Raw genomic sequence first — 27269 nt, 5'->3', positions numbered from 1 at the left:
TTGTTTGTGGTTGTTGTGGGTGTGGTTGTTTTTTGTTTTTGTGGTTGTGGTTGTTGGTGTTTTTTAGTTGTGTTGTTGTTGTTTGTTGTTTTTTTTGTGGGTTGTTGTTGTTTGTTTTTGTGGTTGTGGTGTGGTTGTTGTTGTTTTTGTTTTGGTTGTTGTTGTTGGTGTTTTTTTAGTTGTGGTTGTGGTTGTTGGTGTTTGTTTATTGTGGTTGTTGTTGTTGTTGTTTTTGTTGTTTTGGTTGTTGTGGGTGTGGTTGTTGGTGTTTTTATAGTTGTGGATGTGGTTGTTGGTTGTTCCTTTAGTTGTGGTTGTTGGTGTTTCTATAGTTGTGGTTGTTGTGGTTGTGGTTGTTGGTGTTTTTTGTAGTTGTGGATTTGGTTGTTGGTGTTCCTTTAGTTGTGGTTGTTGGTGTTTTGTTTTGTGGTTGTTGTGGTTGTTGTGGTTGTTGTTTTGTTTGGGTGTGGTTGTTGGTGTTTCTTTAGTTGTGGTTGTTGTGGGTGTGGTTGTTGGTGTTTTTTAGTTGTGGTTGTTGGTGTTTCTTGTGGTTGTGGTTGTTATGGTTGTGGTTGTTGGTGTTTTTATAGTTGTGGATGTGGTTGTTGGTGTTTCTTTAGTTGTGGTTGTTGTTGTTGGTGGTTGTTGGTGTTTTTGTAGTGTTTGTGTGGTTGTTGTTGCTGTAACCTGTTTGTTGTGACAGTGGTGTGGTGGGTGTTCTGTACCCAGGTGTTGTGGGTGTGGTTGTTGGTGTTTCGCCAAACCAACAACCACAAACCCGGTGTGGAACACAACAACATGTTCCTTAGTTGTGGTTGTTGGTGTTTTAACAGTTGTGGTTGTTGGTGTTCGATTAACCACTAACATGGGCAATCCAGGTGGTGATTACAACAACCACATGGGTATGCACACACAACAATGTGGTTGTTGGCACACCAATGGCACCAATACACATAACCACAAAAAATGGTGGTTGTTGTGGGTGTGGTTGTTGGTGTTTCTGTATCTGTGGTTGTTGTGGGTGTGGTTGTTGGTGTTTCTATAGTTGTGGTTATTATGGGTGTGGTTGTTATGGGTGTGGTTGTTGATAATTCTGTGCCTAGAAATGGTAAATTAACAAATTATATTATCTTTTAATAAAATGTATTAACATTGGCTAGAACAGTATAAATTAAACTATTCAAATGTATTATTTCCAGAGTTATTTCCAGAAAATACATACAAATAACACCACAGGATAGCATACAGATATGAGAAATATACATCCTAAAAAACTGTTCAGAAACAATGTTGTAATATACTGATATGTACATATTGTATATAACCAATAATACTTCATTTTCAAAACATGACATTGAACCAGTCATTTATCTGAGCCTGGGCTTTACATAAAGTTACGTTGTGTAAAATAGTTCATTAACATACTTTTAAGTACAGTTATGTAATTGTTCATCATTTTGAAATATGTTTTATTGTCCTCAAAAAGGTTATCAGTGGTATATAGTTTAACCTTAGATACCAGGGATAAACTTGTGTTACAGAGACTTGGGGACAGATATACTGTAAATAAATCTGCACCTTTAGAATTAGTCACATTTTTCTGCTGGATGATGGTAATATATCAAACAGGATTGCTTCCTCTATTCAGGATATACTTGAGTAATGAAAAGTACTTACATATCGGCACACCGTTTATGCATTTACTAAAAAAAAATTAAAAAATGTGCACAAGTTAATCATATATGCAGTGGAAGATGATTATCCAATGCTAGCATGATAAAATAATGTAATAATGTATATATAAACAATAATAATACAAAAATATATAGTTATAGGGGCTCCCGAGTGGCGCATCCAGCAAAGGCGCTCCACGCAGATGTGGCCAATAGCAGGTTCGAGTCCAGGCTATGTCACAGCCGACCGTGACCGGGAGTTCCTAGGGGGCAGCGCACAACTGGCCGAGCGTTGCTCGGGTAGGGAGGGCTTAGGTCGGCAGGGGACCGCACAGCAGAGACCCCTGTGGCCGATATGGCCTCCAGATCTGTGTTATCCTCTGGCACTATAGGTCTGGTCGTCTCACTGTAGATCCGCAGTGTGTAAAATGAAGGATTGGCAGGAGCACGTTTCGGAAGTCACATGCTCCAGCCTCCTTTCCCCGAGTCGGCAGGGGGGGTTACGAGCAAAGAGCCAAGAATACAGACAATAAATGGGCATAACGAATTGGGGAGAAAAAAACGGGTAAAAAAATTGGCAACGACTAAACTAAAAATAAATGAATAAAATATATAGTTATATTTATGGTAATTTCAGATAAATGTGGGCTATCAGTGCAAGTGGGCCAAAGAAACACAGTCACTCACAGCATGAAACACTCTCCCAACAGTAGAGGAATGTGAGACTTGCCCATTCAGAGTCACTGCAAATACTGGCTTAATGGTATTGATGGTGCAAATGTTTGACATGGTGGAGCCAGTGAACTGTTTAATGCAACAACACATTATTTTTTACTAAAAATCACAGCTGTATTTTAAATCATACTAGTATGTAAATAACTTACCAAGTTTGGTTGCAGTCATTTTGCATGGTTTCGCCTGGTTGCATTATTTGATTATAAAGACAGGTGCAGTCTTCTAAAGCAGAACACTGCATTGTGTTCTCATCAAGATAAGGTTTATTGTCTGGACACTTTGCATAGCAGCCTACATAAAATAGAAAGATTGAAGCAGAATTAGTAAGACATCTGTAAGCATCAGTGACTACGTTTACCCTGTTGTCAAGCAGTTTTCATACCAAAGAAAAGTCTGGCCCTGCTTTTTTGACATCACTGCAATAGGGCAGCACGATAGTTAACATATTTATCTCAGTAACAAATGATTTATAGTGCTACTAAATAATTCAGTACCAAGGTTGACCCATAACAAAGAATTTACCTTCAAGCTTTGCAGAGAACTTCTTGAAAGCCCCGTTATTACCACAGGTCTTTGTGGCAATCGTTCCGCAAGGTTTGTAATGCCAACTGCATTTTCCTGGATCATTGTAATAGTCACAATATACAGCTGTAATGAAATCACAACATTTAGCTATACAATTGTTTAATTTATTTACAACAGTTTTACCTTCTTAATGTAGTACAGTTATCAGAAAAATGTCTTTGTTCTCATTTAGGAGATGGCTACTTGCTATGTTCTTTATCACTTCTAAATTCTATGCAAATTAATCAACTTAAAGGTTACAAAATAACTTTGTAAAGAGAGCTATCGTTTCGGTGTGTTATATTTGTATAAAATACAACACAACTAGAAGCATTTTGTTTCCCATAGAAAATTTTAAATAAAAACCTGTTAGTATGTGGGTCGCACCTGGCTTTATGGTTTTATTTATTCACACTGAAGCTATTTAATTAGTAATTAAGTCATTAAGATAACAAAGAGATTTTGCTTGTTGGTTTATAACATGTCTTTACAGATTCTAGTAAAACAGTACATCAACATTTCTTTGTGTACACACTTCAGCTCGCTTATGTGTGCAAGGATATCTTCTGTATCTTTCTATACTGTCCCTTATTATAAACCCGTCTTGTCTAAATAAATAAATACTTTTCCATTTATGTAGATTGATTTAATGTGTTCTACGGAATGACAGATTTAAAAAAATAATAATTACTTTCTTTAGTAACTTAATCCTCATTTGTATTTACATTTTTTAAATAATATTACACCTTACTCATGTAAGTGCAAGAAAAAAGCTAGTGGTAAATATATCATAAAACACAAGCCATTTCATGTAACTACGCACTTATTACACTAGTAGTTAATATGAAAAACCATGACATGTAATGACATGGTTATTCATTCCCTGTAATCTACACCCGTGTAATCTAAAGTACTTTCTTTTACTTTAATGTATTTATTTGTTGTTACAATAAAAAAAAAAAATGTAAAATAGCACTTGGGCACCAATACATACGGCACAAATCTGGACTCCGCCACTTTATACAAACATCAGCTTCACTGCAAGCCTCCGCATATGCAGCAACAGCTGTGCAAAATCCAAGGTATTGTCCCTCCATTTCACAGACACATGACTCTTTTACACAAACATCATAATATGGCTGGGGGTCCACCTAAACATAAAGAAATGCACAACGAAGAGTAAAATATAAACCCAACCATGGATTAACTATATGTTTATTATTGTTTTATTGATCCCTTAACAATAAATACGTTTCTATTTCAAGTAAACTTTTCCCAAAGAAATTAAGTACTGATTAAATCCTCGAAATAAATCATTGAAGTGTTTGTTTTAGATTTTTTTATTTTCTATAAAAAAAGTCACTGAGTCATCACATACATCTACAGAAACCAGACCCTGCAGTTGAGTGGTTTTTTTTACAAACTTTTATTTGCATAAAATAACAAAGTTCATGTAAACAAAAGTTGTCTATAAGGGGCGTTAACAAAATTGATTTCTTGGGTTCAGAGCTAATGATGACTTGGAGTAAAAATTTTGGGAATCTAGACCTTAGGTTCTAGAGAAGAAAACAATAACTGCACTACATATTTACCTTCTTATGACATTCTTGAAAGATTTCATCAGTAATGATCTTGCACCTTCTCTCTGCCCATGCACTACAGTACCAGTGTTTCTCGCAGGGGGATGTTTGGTTTACTGTATTGGCACAATTGGGATTGACTTTCCAACTGTTGCCAAATTCCACCACTTTTGTAACTTCTGATTTTCCTCTGGTTATCATGTCATTTTTAGAGTCCCCATCAAAGTTTCCACAGAGACCACAGAGACCTTTATTCTGCAAATAACACACAAAAAAGTGCAATTTAAACTATCTAAGACATGTAAAGACGAGAACAATTTGGTACTCCATTGAAAAAGATAAGATGATCAAAAAAAAGGTTAATTTCACACTTTTTATCCTTAAAAAAAAAAAATAATAATCTGTACCCCTTCTGTCTGAAAGTGTCAGATCAAATACCACTTTAGAATTTTTGCTTTACTGAATGGTACCACAGCTGCAACACCCTCAATCGAAATCATGTATACCTATACTAATACATTCTAATAAATCCTGTACCTGTGTTTGTAACAGGTGTTGATCCTGGTTTAAAAGTGAGCTATAGTTAAAATGTTGTTACAGACAAGTCCTGTCTGGAATTTCTTATCTTTCATAGAAATCATGAATACCAAAGTCTTTTTATAAAATCTTTATTGTTATTAGATACAAATTCAAGATTAACGACAGACAATTCCAAGTTAAAATGGAATTTGTTTAGTACCATGTAGAAATAATCACTTAAGGTAAATGAGGGACTGTGGCAACCCATTTAGAACTGCTTGTCCAACTTCAAATACATATACAATACAGATAAACTTGTTATTGGGTGTATCATATACTGCTTGTTCAATTAAAAAGTGAAATGTAAATTGCGACTTACTTTCCATTTGGGGTCCAATATAACTGTTACTCGTGTGTGCTTATCCCACAACAATGTAATGCCATTTGTCAGAGTGATAATTAGGTAGAGGCCCACTGTATGAACAGAGTAACTTGTCGCTGTCCCGGCCTCACATTTGTTTGATCTCTTTTCTAAAATTTTCATATCTCGTAATTCTATTTCTTCACCCTGTATAATTGTAAATCATATTAGACAGCTGGTATAAAAAAATTAAAAAAAAAACTCAACTCAGATAAAAATAAAGATTCCCACCATACCTGGTATTTAATTTTAATAGCCCTTGAGCATGTAAGTGCTTCATCACAGCAAGGAACACTTTCTGCTGCTATTCGGAAAGTACCATTCGACCCGCAGTAGTCCTAAAATCAATAAAATTACATGGTCACATTGAAACCAAAATCTCTGTTATAAAGGGCTGATGTAAATAGTCATATTTGAATATACTTGTATTATGAATAGAAAACGCTTGATTTCCAGCAACAACAAAAATGAAGTTGGTAGCTGTGAATCTCTTAGAAATGCACAGATCCTTACCTCTACAAGAGTATATTCACAATTCCCATCGTAGCTGTACCACTTTAAATCAAAGGTTTGAAAGTGTCCATCTCCATAAACTTGGCATTTTCCTTTGCATTCTTCTTCTGTACAACTCCACTTTCCCCTGGTGCAAGTGCTGAACAAACACAGATTTAGAAATATTACATGTATTTACATTTGTAGATATTATTTGATTCAAACTGCTTTAAACATGTTTTACCCTACCAATTATTGCATCCACTTGTGACAGTTTCCCCTGCAGAGTAGGTTTTGACTCCAAACGAGCATGTGCATTCTTCCAGACGAACACATTTGCCTTTATGATCTTCATAATATCCATCTTGACAATAGCAGCCACTTTCACAGTTATCACTGGCCTATAAAAGAAGAACAATTTGAGTCTGGTCTATCTAAAATGTATTATTAAAAAGTGTTGTTAAAGTATTTTCAACTAATGCAACAAAAGGGCTGTTAGTGTCAACTGAGAAAATTAACACAGCAAAAACATTCTGGGAAACAGATCTTGGTATCCTCATATCCGAACATACATGGGACAGAATGTGGACACACTTTCATCAGATTACTGACAGTGAAAATCTGAGATTAATTTGGTGTACATTTGTTAATCTTATTTACTATATGAAAGCAAACCTAGATACATTTCAAGTCAATATTTTTGTATCCTGTCCAAAATGTATAATTTATGATACAAATATTGTTCATGCTTTTTGGTCATATATGAAAGTCCAATTGTTGTGAGAACAAGTTCCTAATACTACAGCCAAAGCTTCCAACACTTGTTACAATATAATACCTAAGCATTGTTTATTAAGGCAATTTATTAATGGTAGCCCTTTCCAACAACGACCCTTACATATACTGTATAACATCACATGCATCTTTAATAGTAAAAAAAAACAAAAAAAAAAAACAACTAATACCATATTTAAATAATGGAAAGAAAGATACCTTAAATTTTAGAGTGGAAAAATTATATGACTTATTAATACTGAACAACTTCTACAAGAGGATAGGGGAAAGCTAAATTGATTTACTAAAATATGGAAACCATTAATTATTTAAATAAAAGGTGAAATGCATATATTATATATATATATATATATATATATATATATATATATATATATATATATATATATATATATATATATAGTGATAAATAGGTGTATAATCGCTAATGTTACGAATATAGAACAGTGGGGTGTATTATATTGTAACATAGAGGATTATAATACTTAGTTTATCCATGTTTTAACTTGAAATAGATGCAACTTATAAAAATATGGTTTGTTGTAATGACAATGGAGTGACCACTTTTAGGGGTGGCACTGTTTCAGATAGAGTTATGGGAAATGGGTAAACTTATCTAGGAAAAGGAAAAGAACGCTGTGATTGACCTGTGACCCGGATCTGAAGGGTGGCCATCTTTAAAAGGGGCAAGGGGAGTTTGCTTCGGGAGAAGTGGTTGGAGTTAATGAAGAGTGAGAGGGGTGTTTGCAGTCAAGCATTTTAACAAAAGAAAATTTGTGTTTGGTCATAAAGTGCCTTTTTGAAGATAAAGAAAAGCCTGGACCTTTGAGAGTGGAGTCTAGCCTCTAAGTCCAGTTAAACCAAAGTCTGTTGGAGAAGCTGACTGGCCATGTGTTCAGCGCAGAAGAAACCAGACCAAGTGAACCAGAATTGAATGACGGTTTTCATTGGAAGTGAGGTAAGTGAAGCAAAGCATTACTTACTAACGCCTTTGGTTTAAACAAAGCAACTGAGTAGTTGCAAAGAGACTGCAAAACCCCCACTCAAGAGCAAACCAACCAAGTGCATGTCAGGTATACACTGCCGAATGTATATAGTGTAAATAGTAGTCTGTGTGAACTGTATAATCAAGGGTATGGTACACCAGAGCCTTACACAACTACCACCGTAGGTGAGGGTACTCTGGTAGAGGTAATGGTGTCAGACTGGCGGTACTAAATTTCACACAGACAGTTTAAAGACTACCACTAGTTGGTAGTGCAGATTTGAGTTGTTTTCTTTCTGTTACCTTCACCTTCTAACAAAATAAATATTGCCAGCAGTTGATGTAAGCAATTACAGTTGTGGACATTGTAATCATTTACACCACCTCGTCCATCCTGTCACACGTGGTGTCAGAAGTAGGATTCTAAGCAGCTGAAACAACATCAGTCACCTACAGCACTCCAAACCACAACTGAGATGGCATCCTTAGGAGACTTAGTGAAGGCACTGGTACAAAGCACAAACGCCTTTGTACAGAATCAAGAAGCAACCAACTGCTCATTGCTACAGGCTGCAGCAAAGCAAAAAGAGGCTAGTGAGAGGCAGCGAGATGCAACAGCGGCACAGTATGAAGCAACCAAGGCACAGCAAGAGCAAATACAAGCTCTGGTAGCACGACCGATCACAGCAACCTTAAGTTCAGATAAACCATCTTCCATTAGATCTAGTCATGTGCTTCAGAAGTTGACTGCGGAAAATGACATCGAAGCGTTCCTGGGGACATTTGAGAAAACAGCCACCCAAGAGAAATGGCCAGCTGATCAATGGGCAGGGATTCTTGTACCCTTCCTGATAGGAGATGCCCAGAAGGCCTACCACGATCTCCCCTCAACCGTCGCAGATAACTACGAACAGCTGAAGACGGAGATCCTAGCCAGAGCTGGCGTCACTAATGCAATGAAGGCCCAGAAATTCCACTCCTAGCTTTTCAACTCGACGGTTGCACCCAGATCCCAGATGTTTGACCTGCTACATATAGCGTGAAGATGGCTGGACCCAGAGGTGAATGATGCAGCGAAGGTCGTCGACATGATAGTGATGGATCGCTATCTGAGAGCCATGCCAGCTCATCTGTGGAAGTGGGTTGGGCGATGTGATCCAACTACAATCAATGAGTTTGTGACCTTAGTAGAGCGACAGTATGCTGCGGAGGAGTTGGCTAGGCAGCCACTTCCATCGTACCCAGGGAGTGTTCAACCCACCTCTTCATCCGGGAGGCAACGCCAAGCGCCCAGACCGGTTAAGATCGTGATAAATGGGGGAAGATGTTGAAGAGCAGTCATCGACTGTGAAGGGACTTAGTTGGGACATTGGGGTTAAAATACAGGGGTATAACAGATTTGCTGAATACGTTTGTCATAAATGCCATAAAAAGGGCCATATTGCAATACAGTGTAAAGGTATGGAGGAGCCTATGGAATGTAATGCAGGACATAGTTACTGTGGATGTATCACTGAGTCAGGGGTAGCCATTTGTAATACACCTTACATTGTCAACATAGTAGTAAATTGAAAGGAAGCAAAAGCTATCGCAGATTCAGGCAGTTCAATTACATTGGTACGCCCGGAGTTTGTGGAAACCAACAAATTGGATGAAAGTTTTAAAACCGGACTTACTTGCATTCATGGGGATGTTCGGTACTATCCCACCACCAAAGCCAGGTTTTGTTACAACAAGACTGCGCTGGTTGTACGGGTAGGAGTCATCCCTAGTCTGCCCCACCCTGTAATTCTCGGTAGAGACTTTCCAGGTTTTAAAAGCCTGGTACAATTCAGCGGAAAATTGGAATCATCCAAGGTAAAAAGGGAGGGGGCATTGGAACCTCCAGACAGCTTGTTTGCTATGTTTCCATTTACTGACCCTGACCTCTTTCCCAGACACAATAACAATAAAATAAGCAAATCATGTAAGCAAAGATGGCTAGATAAGAAAAGAGTGCAGCCTGTGAAGTCTGTGTTGCTGGGTAATATTGGTAACGGGAACAAAAAGGGGGTTGGCACCCAATGTAGTCAGAGTGACATTGCTAATGAAACACGGGAGGTAATAATTGGTACTGAACCTGAGAATGAAACATGGTTTGAGTCATTTAAATTATGTGGTCAATTTGGCAGGGAACAGTTGTTGGTCCCTCAGACCTATAGAAATTCCGTAAAGAAATTTGTGCATGACCATTTGTTCGGTGCACACCTGGGGCAGGAGAAAACTTATCAAATAATCTTGCATAGATTTTATTGGTTGGGGATACAGAAAGATGTAGAAAAGTTCTGTAAATCCTGTCCTGAGTGTCAGCGAGCTGGACCTCACACACACCTTAGAGCACCTCTGGAGTCAATGCCCATAATTGATGTCCCCTTTGAGCACACAGCCATGGACCTGGTGGGGCCTCTAAATAGATCTGCTAGGGGCCATGACCATGTACTCGTCATTACGGATTATGCAACCCGCTACCCAGAGGCGATTCCATTAAGGAATACAGCTTCCAAGCACATTGCAAAGGAGCTAGTACAGGTGTTTTCGAGGGTTGGGATACCAAGAGAGATCTTAACAGACCGAGGTACTCCCTTCATAAGTAAGCTAATGCGGGACTTGTGTGCAACATTGCATATTAAACCTATACGAACCTCCTTATATCACCCACAGACGGATGGTCTTGTGGAGAGGTTTAATAAGACCCTGAAATCTATACTGAGAAAAGTGATCAGCAAAGATGGTAAAGACTGGGACTTACTGTTACCGTACTTGATGTTCGCTATCCGGGAAGTCCCTCAATCCTCCACTGGGTTCTTCCCATTTGAGCTGTTATACGGGAGGCAGCCCAGAGGGATTCTGGATATAGCAGAAGAGACATGGGAAGAGGAAGTATCCTCAGGTAAAAATGTTGTAGAGCATGTGCTTCAAATGCGGGATCGGATCAAGAGGGTGACCCCAATCGTCCGTAGGCATATGGAGCAAGCACAGTCTAGGCAAGTCCACTATTACAATAAGTCCGCAAAAGCTAGATCTTTCCAACCTGGAGACAGGGTAATGGTGTTAGTACCAACTCCAGAGAGTAAACTGTTTACTCATTTGCAAGGACCCTTTGAGATTACTGAACAAGTGGGTTCCGTAGACTACCAGGTGAGACAGCCGGGAAGGCGAAAACCCGAGCAGATTTACCATGTGAATCTGCTAAAACATTGGACCGATAAGGAGGCCTTGGTGGTAACTCCCCATAATAAGCCTGATAAGTGTAGACCTCAGAAGGTAACCCCAAACAGAGTACAGGGTGGGGTAAACCTGGGACCTGGTTTGAGTGTTAAGCAGGTTAATGAGGTAGAGAAGCTTGTGGCTGATAACCGTGATGTCTTTTCCACTTTACCAGGTCAGACTGCTCCAACATGAGATCATCATTCCTCCTGGGGTCAGGATAAAACTGCGCCCCTATAGAGTGCTGGAGGCAAAGAGGGCAGATGTTTTAAAGGACCTGAAATCTATGTTGGACCTCAATGTTATTGAGGAGTCCTCCAGCCCCTGGAACAGTCCAATTGTCATGGTCCCAAAGCCCAGTGGGCTATGGAGGTTCTGCAACAACTTTCATCAGTAGAACGAAGTGTCTAAGTTCGACGCATATCCAATGCCTCGTGTGGACGAACTTATAGAAAAATTAGGCAAGGCTAGGTATCTGACAATCCTGGATCTTACGAAAAGGTATTGGCAGATTCCATTATCGCCAGAGAGTACGGACAAGACAACCTTTGTAACACCTTGGGGCCTATACCAGTACAAGGTAATGCCATTTTGTCATCATGGAGCTCCGGCTACATTCCAGCGCCTCATGGATAAGGTCCTAATGCCGCATGCTGAATATGCATTGGCATATATAGATGACATAGCGATCCACTCAGAGACATGGGAGGATCACATAGACAGGGTAGGTGCTGTCTTGCAGAGTCTTAGGGAAGCATCATTGACAGCTAACCCTGAGAAGCGTTATGTGGGGTTAACTGAAGCTAAGTATTTGGGCTATATTGTGGGAGGAGGACAGATAAAGCCTCACTCCAGCAAAGTGGACGCCATCAAGAACTGGCCATGACCAGTTAACAAAAAACAAGTGAGGGCCTTTCTTGGTTTGGTGGGCTATTATAGGCGATTTATACCAGAATTCTCTACAATAGAAGCACCACTAACTGACTTAGTAAAAAAATCTGCACCCAACATGGTCCAGTGGACTAATGTTGCAGAACAAGTATTTAAGAAGTTGTCAAATGCCTTGTGCAGTGAACCGGTGCTGGCAGTGGCAGACTTCACAAAACCTTTTGTGGTGCAGACTGATGCTTCAGATGTAGGCATCGGAGCAGTCCTATCGCAAGTAATAAATAATGAAGAGCACCCCATAATGTACCTCATCAGGAAAATGCTACAGAGGGAAACCAGGTATGCAGTAGTTGAGAAGGAGCGTCTGGCAATCAAGTGGGCAGTGGAGGCACTAAAATATTACCTGATTGGTAGGGAGTTCACTTTGATTACAGACCATTCTCCTCTCAAGTGGATGAAGGAGAATAGAGAGAAAAACGCTAGAGTAACCAGGTGGTTCCTTACACTTCAACCGTACAAATACAAAGTGGAACATCGTAGTGGTTTGAAGAATGCAAATGCTGACGGACTCTCAAGAGTACATTGTGGAGTGAGGAGTTCCACCAAAAGTAGTTGGTGGGGTAGGAAGGTTGCTAAAACCAGTAGATTTAAGCTGGGTGAGAGGATGTGTGATAAATAGGGGTATAATCGCTAATCTTACAAATATAGAACAGTGGGGTGTATTATATTGTAACATAGAGGATTATAATACTTAGTTTATCCATGTTTTAACTTGAAATAGATGCAATTATAAAAGTATGGTTTGTTGTAATTACAATGGAGTGACCACTTTTAGGGGTGGCGCTGTTTCAGATAGAGCTATGGGAAATGGGTAAACTTATCTAGGAAAAGGAAAAGAACTATGTGATTGACCTGTGACCCGGATCTGAAGGGTGGCCATCTTTAAAAGGGGCAAGGGGAGTTTGCTATGGGAGAAGTGGTTGGAGTTAATGAAGAGTGAGAGGGGTGTTTGCAGTCAAGCATTTTAACAAAAGGAAATTCGTGTTTGGTCATAAAGTGCCTTTTTGAAGATAAAGAAAAGCCTGGACCTTTGAGAGTGGAGTCTAGCCTCTAAGTCCAGTTAAACCAAAGTCTTTTGGAGAAGCTGACTGGCCATGTGCTCAGCGCAGAGGAAACCAGACCAAGTGAGCCAGAATTGAATGACGGTTTTCATTGGAAGTGAGGTAAGTGAAGCAAAGCATTACTTACTAACGCCTTCGATTTAAACAAAGCAACTGAATAGTTGCAAAGAGACTGCAAAACCCCCACTCAAGAACAAACCAACCAAGTGCATGTCAGGTATACACTGCCGAATGTATATAGTGTAAATAGTGGTCTGTGTGAACTGTATAATCAAGGGTATGGTACACCAGAGCCTTACACAACTACCATTGTAGGTAAGGGTACTCTGGTGGAGGTTATGGTGTCAGACTGGCGGTACTAAGTTTCACACAGACAGTTTAAAGACTACCACTAGTTGGTAGTGAAGATTTGAGTTGTTTTCTTTGTTACCTTCACCTTCTAACAAAATAAATATTGCCAGCAGCTGATGTTAAGATATTACAGTTGTGGACATTGTAATCATTTACACCACCTCATCCATCCTGTCACTATATATATATATATATATATATATATATATATATATATATATATATATATATATATACACACAAACACACAAACATACATACTGAATTATAGTTCATGGTATTAGGTTTTTATTCACCAAAGGAGAATGTCCCAGTAAATCACGAGTCCAGATGGGTGGTTTATGTAAGAACATGCTCCGAAGGGGATTAAAAACCATATATCATGAACGATCATTCAGTATTCTGTTTAATACCACAAGTACATATTTAAAATAAAGAGCAATAAAATTTAACTTTTTTCCTTTTTTTATAGTAAATCGATTAATTCAAAGACTTATATACCTGGTGGGTCTTTACTTTCACTATCAACAGACAGTGCTTCGACGCAGATTTATTTCAAACCCTGTTACTGGCCATCTTTAGATAGAACTTTGAGCTCAGTCTGTCAATTTGCAGCCTCTCTGTTTCCTATCATTACTGGTGGTAATAAAGGGGCTGCAGGCTGTTCGGATGAGTCTGACGCAGGGAGATCAGTAATGTGCATTTCTTGACTAAACTCGTTCTCAAGGAAATCAAAGTCCAAATCAAAACAGCAATAGACATTTGTAGTAATTTCAGATGTACCGGTGGCAGTGTTATGTTATCCACTCGTGTTACCCCACTGAAGTGGAATAACAAAAATGTATCCCACACTAGGTATACCCATGCTTGTGGTAATAATAATAATAATATAGGTATTTTGTATACCGCTTTTCATTAAAATAAATTACAAAGCGCTTTACAATTAGACATAAAATACATAAATATACATAAAAATAAATACAATAAAAATGTAGCAGCAAAGCAGATCCTTGATGTAAGATGGACCCAGTGTATTCAAGGCCTTAAGGTCAGCAGTAAGATCTTAAATTCGGTTTAATATTTAACTGGTAACCACAAGAGATGCTAAAACTGGTGTTATGTGGTCATGCTTTCTTTTTCTTCTGAAAACTCGAGCAGCAGAATTTTGAATGTATTGCAACCTATTAAGAACATTAGTGGAAACACCCGTAAACAAGTCATTACAGTAGTCAATTCTCAATGAAATGAAGGCATGTGTCAGTTTCGCCACATCAAACATTGACAAAGATGATTTAATGCAAGTGATATTTCGTAGATGAAAAAGATACTCTATAGATATTAATAATGTGGGCCTCGGAAGACAGCGCAGAGTGGTATAAATCTCCATATTATATACCGATTTATGTATATTAAAATGAACTTATCTATGTTATTATTCATAATCTATTACTCTATATTTGTATAAAATAAACATTGTACTGGAAAATTTGAATAATAAAAAATAGAAACTTTAAAGTGTTAAAACTGTATAGCAGTTAATCTACTTTGTAATCAGGTGTTTCCTCCACTTTTTATCCTTCTCTCTTACTTGCTTAACATTCAATTTCAGATTCCTAGAAATGTAAATAATAAATGACTTGTATACTGGTGGGTAATATATGAATGTCTAAAATGTTTTGCTCTTTATATTGTTTATCAAAGAACCCTTTTTATAAATTTTACTTACTGGTAAATTTAGACTTTCACATGTTTTTCCAGACGTTGGGCCTGAATATGTAGAACATTTGATATAATTCTTTCCCTCTGTGCAGTCTAAAAAACATAAACAAAGTAAAAGTACACTACAAACATTTCCATTGTTCTGTGAGAGAAAAGTGTGCTTCCTTAGCAAATTAATATTGTTTTGCACTGCTAATTCACACAATACTAAAAAGATGTATCAATTTTTCTGGTGATACCTTTTAATAGGATCATCTAATATGCAATAAAAATTTACATGCTGGCTTTCGCGACCACAATGATCTGTTCAGATGAAAATTGGAGACAAAGAGAATTCCTCATTAAAAATCAAAACATAGGTAAAATATTATTCCATAAATAACAACAGTATTAAAAAAAAAAAAAAAAAGACTAGGATTGTCCATTCACATTGGTTCAAAGTCAGCTCGGCCCAAAACCAGGTCGGCACTAACATTTCGGACTACGTGAAATCGGATGTAAGTGAACTTGGATTATGAAGATTGGAGACAAAGAAAAATCCTCTCACAAATTTACACCACTTCACATCAAAAGTACAAAATTATTATACACCTTACTCATTAATATTTCAAATAGCTGATTTATATGATTGTAAAATATGTATGTATGTGTCGTGTTATACAACATACTTTTCAGTGGTTTGCAGTCAAGGTTTCCATTTTGGCAAACACTGGGGGGAAAAAAAAAAAAAAAATTGAAGCAGAAACATCAGTGTACTTTCTGTTTAGCACATTGTACTTATAAACACATCACGTACCACCACCACATAAATTACACTGGAACATTTATTAGACTTTATTTTATTTTTTTTTTAACTATTTTTGTATGTGTACACACTTTTTGTAAGTAAATGAAAACTGCAATTTTCAAAACCAGTGAATGTGCATACATAGCTGCATAAAATGTATATGACATCTAGAAGTATGTTAAAAAGTTTGTAGAAGATTCAGTCACACAGACAGACAGACAGACAGACAGACATACAAACAAACCAATAAAAAGCTGAGGTACTAGTTGGAGGACTGGAATTAATGAGTAGGTAACACATATTGGAAGAAACTCACCAGGAATGTCCATCAATTTCATTTTGCCCCAGACTAACTGGAGTTTGACCATAATAGCACGGGCACTGAGTTTCTGGAACACACACCCCTTTGCTGTTCAAATGTTTCTCTAAGCAGCCACACCCATCAACTGGGACATCTTCCACTTCACAGGCAAAGTCAGAGCCTGATAGAGACTGGCATGTACTATTGCAGGCCTTCATGTTGTATGAAAACTGCTGATTGTTAGAACATTTCTCATCTATAAAAAAAAAAAAAAAAAAAAAAAAAAAAAAGGATTTAGGGCCAACTACACATTAAACACATTTCAGTTATCCAGTAAAATGACTGCTACTTCCACTTATGAAGCTGAATTTAAAGACTGACAACCACACTGCATGTCAAGACAAAGCTTTCAGGGTTTAACCGACAGTACCACTGCAAGATGTGTAGGTGTACTAAAAAAAAAACCCTCTATGTTTACAATACCTACTCAAAGAAAATGGAACTTACCACAATCGTCCTTTCTCCAGTTTTCCACAATCAAGCCTTTAGCAGCACAGGCTTTTGCATAATTACCCAGTGCTACACACATGCATTCTGCAGGATTGGCACAGCATTTTGCACTACTTATACATTTCTGATAAAAAAAAAAAAAAAAAAAAAACGCTCAAAGATTGTAATGTTAATTTTTAAAAATACAAGACTACTAAAACATTGACCATGTTAATTATTCATGGATGAACAAGCCTGTGAGCCTATTGTTGTAATACACAGCTGTCAATGCTATACTTCATTACAATCAGTACACAATTCAGTTGAAAATACACATTCTGTTGAATGTTGGTATTGTTTTTTTTTTTTTTTAATACATTTGTAAATGGAAATTTGTCATTTGCCATATCGTACAATTATATCATTTACCTCGAGAAAAGGTGTATAATCGACAAGAGAATGGCATTTAGCAAATACAGGGTCCTTCAGGAAGGCACATTTCTCTTTTCCATATTTTTCTGCAATAACATAAAAATATTATTCTTGAGACTATCAGAACATTTCAAGAAAGAGACCATTCAAACAGTTTACCATACAGTAGCTAATCTGTTGGCATTTGCAGTATGCGTTAGTCAAGCCCAATTACAAGGCCAGGTGCATTGTAGATGTGGCATCTGTCTTTTGTGCTCATCTGCAGCCAGTCACTTTACTAAATCACTAAAAAAACACAAGCAGATATTTGACCAATGCCTGTTTATAGCTTGATGACACTTCCATGTCATAAGGAAATAAATAATTAACATTTGTAATACTATGCTGCAAAAAAAAAAAAAAAGAAATCCCTGTTTTTGGAATGACATTCTTACCATTGTCTGTATTCATGCAGATGGGAGAGATCTCGGCACACTCTTGTGTCTGTCTTCTCCAGGATTTGGCAAAGGATTTGGAATCCTCCACAATTCCACTGCTTGCCATGAATTCATCATCACTTTTGTCATTGTAGTTACCACACAACCCTAAAGATTACATGGATAATAACAATAAACATATGATTCTGTGAATTGTTGAATCAAGTAATTAATAATTTTATTTGGGCGTGACAATCAAGATCACTATGTGTTCTTTTTGCATTGTTCAGTGTAAATAAAAGTTGAAGAGTGAAAATAATATAAAAAATACACTGACAGGTAAACCACGCAGCAGTCCTACCTTTTGTTACCCCCTTTGCAATGGCAGGCAATGTCACATACAGCTGCATAAAAGGACTTCTCTGAATTTGCATCTTCATACCAAGCTTTGTTTGAACCTGAATGTACAATGACGACTGCGGGAAAAATTGCACATTTTCTGAAAGAAATTTACAAAAAGACATTCATTGTGCAGCTAAGAAAATAAATACCATATGAAAAAACTGATGAGACAATTTCAAGATAACAGAATCTTTCACCAATGATTCATGTAACAAGAGCAAGGGCTGCGTGGAGTAACAACTGGGATAGAGTAACAACTAGAAATTGAAATAGGGATGTACGTGTTTGTGACTGAGAAAAAGGACAGGATTTCCCCTTGGCTCGCTGAGAGCCACCCTCGCGGAGGTGAGGCCGAACCAATCAGTCTCCAAGGCTGGGAAGCAAGTATTCCTTCCCCTGAGGGGAAATAAAGAGAAGGATAGTGGATAGATCAAATTGGAGACTAGAAGTCCCAGCTTACAAGGATCGCGCATACTTAGGGAGTTCGGCGCGGCCAGACTTCCAAGGCTGAAACACTCAGGGAGACAGGAATGCAGAAAGAGAGGAAGAAATAAACATGCAAAGAATGCGTCTCCAGAGAGGGAGACTGGCACAGAAAGTCGATAGTTAAGTACAGGGTTTCCCCTTGGCACACAGAGCAGCACTCGTGGAGGTGAGACCGCAGCGCGGCTGACCTCTGTGGTTGGGAAATGAGCTTCAATTGACCCCAATGGGAGACTGCTGCAGAGGTGGAGCAGCATAGTGGAAGAGGAGAGGAGGATGGTGGAAACAAAAAAGCAATACAGATAATAGGGTGAATTGCAGGGTTTAAAGGGTGATTAATTTTTAGCAATAATGGCGATTTAGCTCCTGCCCCCCGAATTGTATTTAAAGGTTACAAAACAACTTAAATGCATATCACATACTGGGTACTATTTTGAAGTAGAAAGGAACAAAATTACAGTACATTTTTATGGTATAAAACTAGTCTTTACCTGGCACCTGCTTTTAAAATACGTTCCTTTTTTCTACTTACCTGAATTATACCTTTCATTAGTGTCTTTCTCATCAATGTAGATGTTTCGTTCAGTGAAAGAGTAGGTGGTTGTCTGTGAATATTTATGATTATTATTTTTTTAATTAAATAAAATTTAAAAAAAAAAACAGTTCACTGTTGATAATAGTTTAATTCCAATGTAAATTACAATAATGTTATATAACAAAAACAACACTATTATAGAGTTCATAACATTTAAAAGTAACAATAAAGAAAAGATACTTGTTTAAACTGGGTTAAAATACTGAATCAGTGTTACATGCAGTACAATATTTCCTAGTGTATCCACTCATGACTTCCTAAATCCAGTGGACATATGAGGATGGGGCAGCCTGTTTCTAATTAAATGTCTGACCAACAAGGTAGCAAAGGCTAAGGTGTCAGACTGCACCAATACTTAGATATTAATTGCATTTCATTGCAAACCCACCATTTAATTAAAAAATACACTTCTTCTCAATCTGAATACTTACTTGGTTACCAGTGATTTCAAGTTCCACCCTTGTCAGGCAAGTCATTCTGCTAGCACACTTACTCAGCTGAATTATTACTTTCCAGTCATCCCCCTATAAACATATACAGAAATAATAATAATAAACAAAATGTTTAATGGAAACCTTTACATTTTAAGCTATTCAGAAGAAGTGGGTGAATTTGCATGGTATTCTTGCTGTTTACCAACATTTACTGTGCCTTACCAAATGAATACACTGTAGCAGGGAAGCAGGTGGTAGTGTTAGGCATCCCCTTGCTGGGAAGTTCAGGGGCTGTACTGCCTGCTTTATAGGAAAAAGATCTGTCGAGGGTGGAGAATAACGGTTACCAGTTCTTTTTTGTAATTTGTTGTATTATGTAGGTTTTAGTGCAGTAAGTTACCTTTCTGGAGGTAACAACAGTACTGTGCTGTGGCAGATCTGTGACTTGGGAACTGAAGCTTATTTCAAATGCTCATATGGTATATGTAAACCAAACAAATATATTGCAGCAAGACAAAATAATGACACTTAATATAGAAGGTTACAGCTTTGTTTACTTATATAACTGTACCTAACAATACCAAACAATTATATTTATTATTATTTGTTCAAAGTAAAGCAAGATTATCTATCTACAGTAATATCAGAATATAAGTTCCAACATACATTATATAGATAGATAGATAGATATAGATACAGATACGCACACACACACACACTACTGGTCACAAGTTTTAGAACACCTCCATTTTTCCAGTTTTTATTGAAATTTACGCAGTTTAATGTCTCAATGTACTCTGAAATTAAAGCATAGAACAAATAAACATTTGGAGATAAAAAAAAAAAAAATCATGGAATCCTTTTGTTTAACAAAATTTAATCTACATTTTTGACTCAAAGTAGCCACCTTTTGCAGATATAACAGCCGAACACACTCGTGGCATTCTTTCTACAATGGAAATCAAATATTGTTCGGAAAGTTCTTCCCAACACTGTTGCAGAAGTTCCCACAAATGTGTTGCACTTGTAGGTTGCTTTGCTTTCACCCTTCTGGCCAGTTCATCCCAAACCAGCAAGATGGGGTTTAAGTCTGGAGACTGTGCTGGCCATTCCATGATTTGAAGCCTGCCGTCTTGTTCTTTTCTTCTAAGGTAGTTCTGACATAGCCTGGAGGTATGTTTTGGGTCACTATCTTGCTGTAGGATGAACCCCTGACCAACTAGGCGTATACCAGAGGGTATTGCATGGCGCTGCAAAATGCTGTGGTAGCCATTTTGGTTCAGGGTGCCACTCACTCTGTGCAAGTCTCCGACTCTGGATCCAGCAAAAGAGCCCCAGACCATCACGCTTCCTCCTCCATGTTTGACAGTTGGTGTCACACACCGAGGAACCATCCTTTCGCCTACTCAACGGCGTAAAAAAACCCTGCATGATGAACCGAAGATTTCAAATTTGGATTCATCGGTCCATAAGACCTTCTTCCAGTCTTCAGTAGTCCACTGGCATGCTTCATGGCCCAGGCAAGCCTCTTTTTCTTATTTTGCCATCTTAGCAATGGCTTTCTTATTGCCAATCAGCCTGTCAAACCTGTAGCTAGAAGTCTTCTCTTCACAGTTGAAACTGAGACTTGCTTACTTCGACCAGTGTTAAGCTGTGCTTGAAGCTGTTGTCCTGTGAGCCACCTATCACGCAAGCTGTTGACTCTCAGAAACTTGTCTTCTGATTATGTTGTGGCTTTGGGTCTGTCAGACCTCCTCCTGTCAGTTTCCTCCAGTTTCCAAGTGCCTTTTGATGGTGTAGGAAACTGTACTCATGACACCTTGGCTTTCTTTACAGTTTCTCTAAAGGAAAGACCTACATTTTTAAGGGTTATAATGGTCTGTCTGTCTTCCTTTGTTAATTGCCTTTTTCTAGCCATTATGATAGCAATATACTACTTCCTGCAGTACAATATTGTTCAAATAATACTTAAGAGGGTGTAGTAACACAGTCTGTTCCAACACTGCTTTTATACAGACAGAGGGTTTGTAAGTAATCAACAAAAGTTGGGACACCTGTTGGAATTGTTAGCATCAACTTTCAAGGCTTGATTTACTTCCATTGCTGCAGAACAGCTGTAAGTTGTTAACCCATTACTTGTTCCCTGAAAAAGGCCTTTTTGTATAACTCTGAAATGTACATTATTTTTCAGTTTTTGGTAATCTAAACTTTTTAGTTAACCTCTGGCAGTTTACTGCTTACCTTTGTACCATTTCAGGTTATTCACTGGACTTGAACTGCTTAAATTTCAATAAAAACTGAAAAAAATTGAGGTGTTCTAAAACTTTTGACCGGTAGTGTGTGTGTGTGTGTGTGTATGTGTATATATATATATATATATATATATATATATATATATATATATATATATATATATATATATATATATATATATATATATATATATATATATATATATATATATATGTGTGTGTGTGTGTGTGTGTGTGTGTATATATATGTGTGTGTGTGTGTGTGTGTGTGTGTGTGTGTATATATATATATATATATATATATATACACACACACACACACACACACACACACACAATTGTATTTCAGTTTGTAGTTTAATTTAAACAAATCATGTTAAATGTACTTTTTATGAGAATATACATATGTTGAAGTTTAAAACATAAGTTACCATAGCAGCATAGTACTTGCAGTTTCCATGCAATGTGTACTCTTTGCCATCAAATGTATGGATGAAAGACCCGCCTTCAACTGTGCATCTTGACAGGCAAGTCTTTCTTTGACAATTCCATTCTCCACCTTCGCAAGTGCTGATAAGAAAATGTTAAAAACATGTTAATGCAATGGAAGAAAGTATTATTATTTATTTATTTAGGCACTAAATGGACTCACCATGATGCACACAATCCTGACCATGTGCTATTTGGTTTATAAATCTGTCCATCGAATTTGCAGGTGCATTCTTCTTTTTCCACACATTTATTTTGTCCGAGGCGGTCATCAAGAATTTTACCTTTTGGGAAAAAAGTTAAACCATTAACTTGCACCGTCAGTAAAAGGGTCAAACACATGTTTAAAGAGTTACTAATAATTAATAATTAATTAATTAATAATTTAATAATAAATGCATAGTTTGAAGGAACCTGTTAAATCAGTATTTATTCCACCCAACTCCTGGTCCAAGCTCTGTACTCTCCAGGTTGGATGACGGTAACTCTCTCCTTGCTGGTTTCCCCCCTTTAGCTCATTCAAAATTCAGATGCTTGTTTTATTTTCTCCCAAGCTCCCTACTCTCATGTTACTCCTCTGCTTCACACCCTCCACTGGCTACCTATCTCTGCTTGTTTTCAATTCAAGATCATTATTCTTCCCTATCACTCTCTTCACCACTCCTACCTCCAATTCCTCATGTCTCCCTACACCCCCTATTGCCCCTGCTCCTCCTCTACTGGCCGACTGGTCATACCTTCCATCCACTCTCCATCCTCCCGTGCCTGCTCCTTCTCTTCCCTAGCCCCTCTGTGGTGGAACCAGTTACCAGAGAACTTCAGGACTGCTCCATCTCAATGCCTTCCGCCACCTCCTCAAGACCCACCTGTCTTAGTCTGCACTTATAGATCTCTTGATCTACCCCTCCTATTATGCACTGGACTTGCCTAACCTAAGCATCATGTTACTGGACACTCAGCCGATGCACTATCCTTCCACTATCGCAATGCTATTATGTCATTGTAGATACAAACTGTCTTCATCCTAAATTGTTATTTCTTATCTCATATTGTATTCTAGTAATATTTGCACCTACTGTAAACTACACTATTTAAATATTGTTCTTGTACTGTAACCTTGTATTGCCCTGTATCACCTGTAAGACGCCTTAGATAAAGGTGTCTGCCAAATAAACTAATAATAATAACGACTACTTACATATAGTATAATTAATAAGTGATGCCAATAACACAAATTCTGAAACTGTTTTTATGTAGTAAAAATGTTTACAAATACTTAAACGCTGTTCGTAAGAGTAATATCTTGGTGGAGTTTTACTGAGAGTGATTTGACACCACCCTCCTGATTTAAACATTTCTAAATATATATTTACCTTCAGGACAAACGCAAGTGCTTATTAGTTTCTCATCGGAATAAGTTGGATTTGAGCATGTTTGCATGAAGGCTGGGCCATTATCTTTAAACTTCTGGTTTCCAGGGCAGGTGGGTGTATCTGTTTTAAATGAGAACAAAAAAGGCTTAGTAATATTACAGTTTATATCACACAGATAAACACATCATTCAGTAATTTAAATTATGAGTTTATCATGTTTGTTATCCATTTTATTGATATGTATAAAATCTGTAAACGTGGCATAATCCATTAATGTTTAATATATTTTTCAAATAGTAAACAGTACTTTACAATTAGAGCCCATTTCGACAGATTATTTTATAGAAGTGATTGAAAAGGGCAATTGTTTCTTAAATATTTAGTACCAGTAAGTCTGGAAACCAAATATATTTGTAAATTAATTTATTGTGGTCTTCAACAGCTTTGTTTTCTTCCCTGCATCCAACAGTACACTGTGGGTAACCCCTTTGTTTATCTCCTTGTTGCATTTCCATAATAACTTACAGCAGTCCTTTCTCCAGTTGTAGGTTCTTTCTGTGACTGTGTAACAGTTACGAGCAATTTCTTCAAAAACAGGACACACATGTTTCTTATCTTGCAGGCCATTACAAAACTCCATTTGGCAAATGCTAATATATTCAGATGTTAACGGTCCACTGCAAGAAGTCAAGTAATTTGATATGGTCATCTGGCAAACCTAAAACAAAAAAGCGGACCTTGTTCCTTATTTAGATTCAAGATTACATATATTGCAAAACAAAAAAGCACATACTGAACATATTTTATCGTAACTTATCTATCTCGTATAAATAACTAACAGTGCTTCAAATAATACAAATCGATATTAAAGCACACATTGCATTAATTCTTTTTTTTTTCTTTGTACAGCATCATCAGTTGACACTTACAAGCAAGTCACCTTCACATGTTGGTATAACATCACTGTCTTCACAGTCTTCATTAGAATGTTTACTTTCTTGATTACTTGCTAAATAGAAGAACAAACAAGTGTTAAGTGTATATTACTATTTACAGTAATGACAAAGTTGTAAGATAATATACATCATTCCACCCCCCCCCACCCCCCCCCCCCCCCCGCCAAAATTAAATAAAAAAAAAAAGATTATTACCACCAGCACATAGACCACTAGTTTTTTCTTGGTAGCCAGACTTAAGATTCATCTATTAGAAAAAAAAAATTTTTTCGATTGAGCTGTTATGACATTATGAAAGCTCACATAGCAAGACCCATTGCTCATTGCTCTACAATACAAAACATATCTCTTTACTTTAAGTTAAGACTTACTTAAGGCTTGTGCCCACAATACATCTGTTAGGATATATCCATAATACATGCTTCATTAATAAAAACCTGCAGTACAGAGTAGATAAAGTTTGACATCTTACCCAAAGTGCATTTATGTCATTTCCCTGATTATTCCACAGCACTGACAGGAATTCTCTCCTACTCCTCAGTCTTGTGTAAATGCCGTATTTATGGATATTAACTGATTTGTGGTCAAATGGAAGGGAAATCCTGTGAATTCCAAAGTAATGTAAATGTCATAATGGCAATGCTGGAATATACACACACAAGCAGATTCAGTTTATATTCTGAAGCAACCTTGGATCAACTAAGCGTGATATGGCATGTTCCTATGAAATATTTTAAATACAATGTATGTTTTGACAATTGCACTAGCTTAATGTAATTGAAGTTATCTTTATTACAGTATTTATTGTATTACACAAATATTTATATATTTTACTATTCTGTATATTTTATTTAACATAAACTTAAAATACTTACCTTGCTCCATCAACAGAAATGGTTCCATTTTCCACAACAGTTACAATATTGTCTATAGTGATTTTAATTTTAGCCAGAATACCATCTTTCCCTCGTTGTATTATTATTTTAAATTGAGCATCCGTCTCATATGATTGGCTGAACACAAGAGCACAAGTTGATCTCAAATAGCGAAAGTTGTTACTGAAGGTCCTGAGTGATCCACTTCCAAATGTACTGCACACCCCTACAATCAGATTACAGTAAATACTGAATCAGTCAAAATCTTTTTAATGCACAGCAAGTCATTTTGCTTTCTCTTTTCTTCAAGAACAATACATACACAAATATTGTTTTTATTATGATTGCAATTAGTCAGATTGCTATTGTTCAAATATTGATTTGTATGTATCTAATATAGTCTGCTGTTAAATACTGTACAATGTAATTTGAAGCTATTTACTTTTTATAGTAAATAGAAAAGACACTTGCTTGGTTTACATAAAAAAAAAATTAAAGTCTCACTTTGTCATGCTATTTTGGTGGTACCTTTTGGGCAATTTGGGTTTACAGTAAGTTTTCTTTTAGGAAGAGGAATTCTCCTTCAAAATTCAAATTTGGCTACTCAAAGACTTGTTTAACATGAATTGCATCTTATCTTACTGCTAAGTGACTGAAAAGTCTATGCTTAACGCAATCTGATGTCCGATCACCAAACATGAAAATAAGTGTATTTAAAACAATATCTTTCTTTGCTTTGCAGAGGGCTTTGTTGTTATTATTATTATTACAAAGGGCTGCTTTTTTATATACAATGTAGTCACTTTTAGTATTTTTTATAACCTGCAAAAGACAATAATTTGAAATGTTGAATAAATGGTGTCACATTAAAATCTATTGAATGAAGAGGTCTGTATTACGATTAGTAGTAGTAGTCCTATTTAAGATCCGTATGCCGGGACTACACCAGCTGTCCAAAGACAGCTGGAAAAATATTCAAATTGGCACCCTTGAGGGTGCTAAAAAAGACAGACCTTAACTAATTTAACTGAAAAAAACGGTCAAAATGTCTAAATTAAATTCGCAAAACCAAAGGGGAGGTGGTACAGAGCACGCCCCCTAGAGCCCACTGGTCGACAAAGGTGGCCATGTCGCCAGCAGACTCCACGTGGGCGTGCTCCAACTTAACCCTTTATCGGACTACGAGCCCTGAACATGGCCCCACAGTCAAACCCTTTCCGATCATCTTGCGCTTCCTGGTCTTGTAAATTGCCAGTTTAGCAAGAGCCAGGAGCAGATTCTCAAGGAGGTCTCTCCTTGCTGGAGCCACGAACAGGGTGCCCGAATATGAGGAGGGTTGGGGAGAAATGCACCCAGAACTGCAGCAACAGATTCCTAAGCAGCAAGAAAAACGTCTGCAGCCTGGCGCACAGAAAATAAATGTGAGCTACCGACTCGGACAGTGAGCAGAAAGGGCATGCGGCGTTCGAGTCGGTAAAGTGACGCTGGATCTCTCCTGACGCGAGGGCTCTATGCAGAACCCTCCATCCCAAGTCCCCAGCTCCCCTGGAGACCAGCAGGGAGTACAGAGCCCCCCACTGGGGACTCTCGCCCTCCTGGGGTCGGAGGGGCTCCCGCCAAACGGTGTCTCGGCGGGAGACGAGGGCGAGGAAGTAGAGGACGTGGAGCGTCATTGTAGTAGTAGTAGTAGTAGTTTTATATATATATATATATCCGATAAAGCCTTTTAATGGAGTTATTTTGTACATGCAGTCTCCACAATCATGAAGTTAGCTCAATAAAACGGCTGGATTCTTCTAGTAACAGTGAGGCTACAAAAGGACGAGCAGTTCAAAGAGAATGCGTTCATTTCCATCAGCAGCAAATCTGAGATCAAATCCATTTTAAATCAGGACT

At 37.5% G+C, this 27269-nt stretch overlaps 1 protein-coding gene across 1 annotated transcript; it reads right to left on the bottom strand.

The window, feature by feature from the left end:
* Positions 1-860: 860 nt before the first annotated feature.
* LOC121319115 (mucin-19-like) lies at positions 861-27046 on the bottom strand. The gene is made up of 28 exons (XM_041256299.1): positions 26857-27046; positions 25374-25599; positions 24971-25100; positions 24694-24745; positions 24472-24551; positions 24068-24260; positions 23543-23662; positions 22333-22453; positions 22112-22250; positions 19426-19518; positions 18932-19004; positions 17768-18013; positions 17533-17682; positions 17096-17184; positions 16685-16811; positions 16193-16433; positions 15758-15798; positions 15097-15182; positions 6234-6385; positions 6006-6144; positions 5729-5830; positions 5451-5639; positions 4565-4807; positions 3967-4123; positions 2931-3056; positions 2558-2699; positions 1678-1703; positions 861-1099 (listed from the first exon to the last, which is right to left on the bottom strand). Exons 1-28 carry the CDS (start codon positions 27044-27046, stop codon positions 861-863), a joined length of 3912 nt encoding a protein of 1303 aa, XP_041112233.1.
* Between the last annotated feature and the right edge of the window lie 223 nt (positions 27047-27269).

This window comes from Polyodon spathula, chromosome 8, assembly GCF_017654505.1.
Source record: "Polyodon spathula isolate WHYD16114869_AA chromosome 8, ASM1765450v1, whole genome shotgun sequence".
Taxonomy (NCBI): domain Eukaryota; kingdom Metazoa; phylum Chordata; class Actinopteri; order Acipenseriformes; family Polyodontidae; genus Polyodon; species Polyodon spathula.
The sequence above is the reverse complement of the archived record's forward strand: the minus strand, read 5'-3'. Positions and strand labels throughout refer to the sequence as shown.

Coding starts and splice junctions, on each gene's coding strand:
- LOC121319115 (XM_041256299.1), bottom strand. CDS start 27,046: ATGACGCTCCACGTCCTCTACTTCCTCGCCCTCGTCTCCCGCCGAGAC. Junction 4,808..5,450: donor TATTGGACCCCAAATGGAAA/GTAAGTCGCAAT, acceptor TGTTATTTGCAG/AATAAAGGTCTCTGTGGTCT. Junction 4,124..4,564: donor TTCAAGAATGTCATAAGAAG/GTAAATATGTAG, acceptor CTTTATGTTTAG/GTGGACCCCCAGCCATATTA.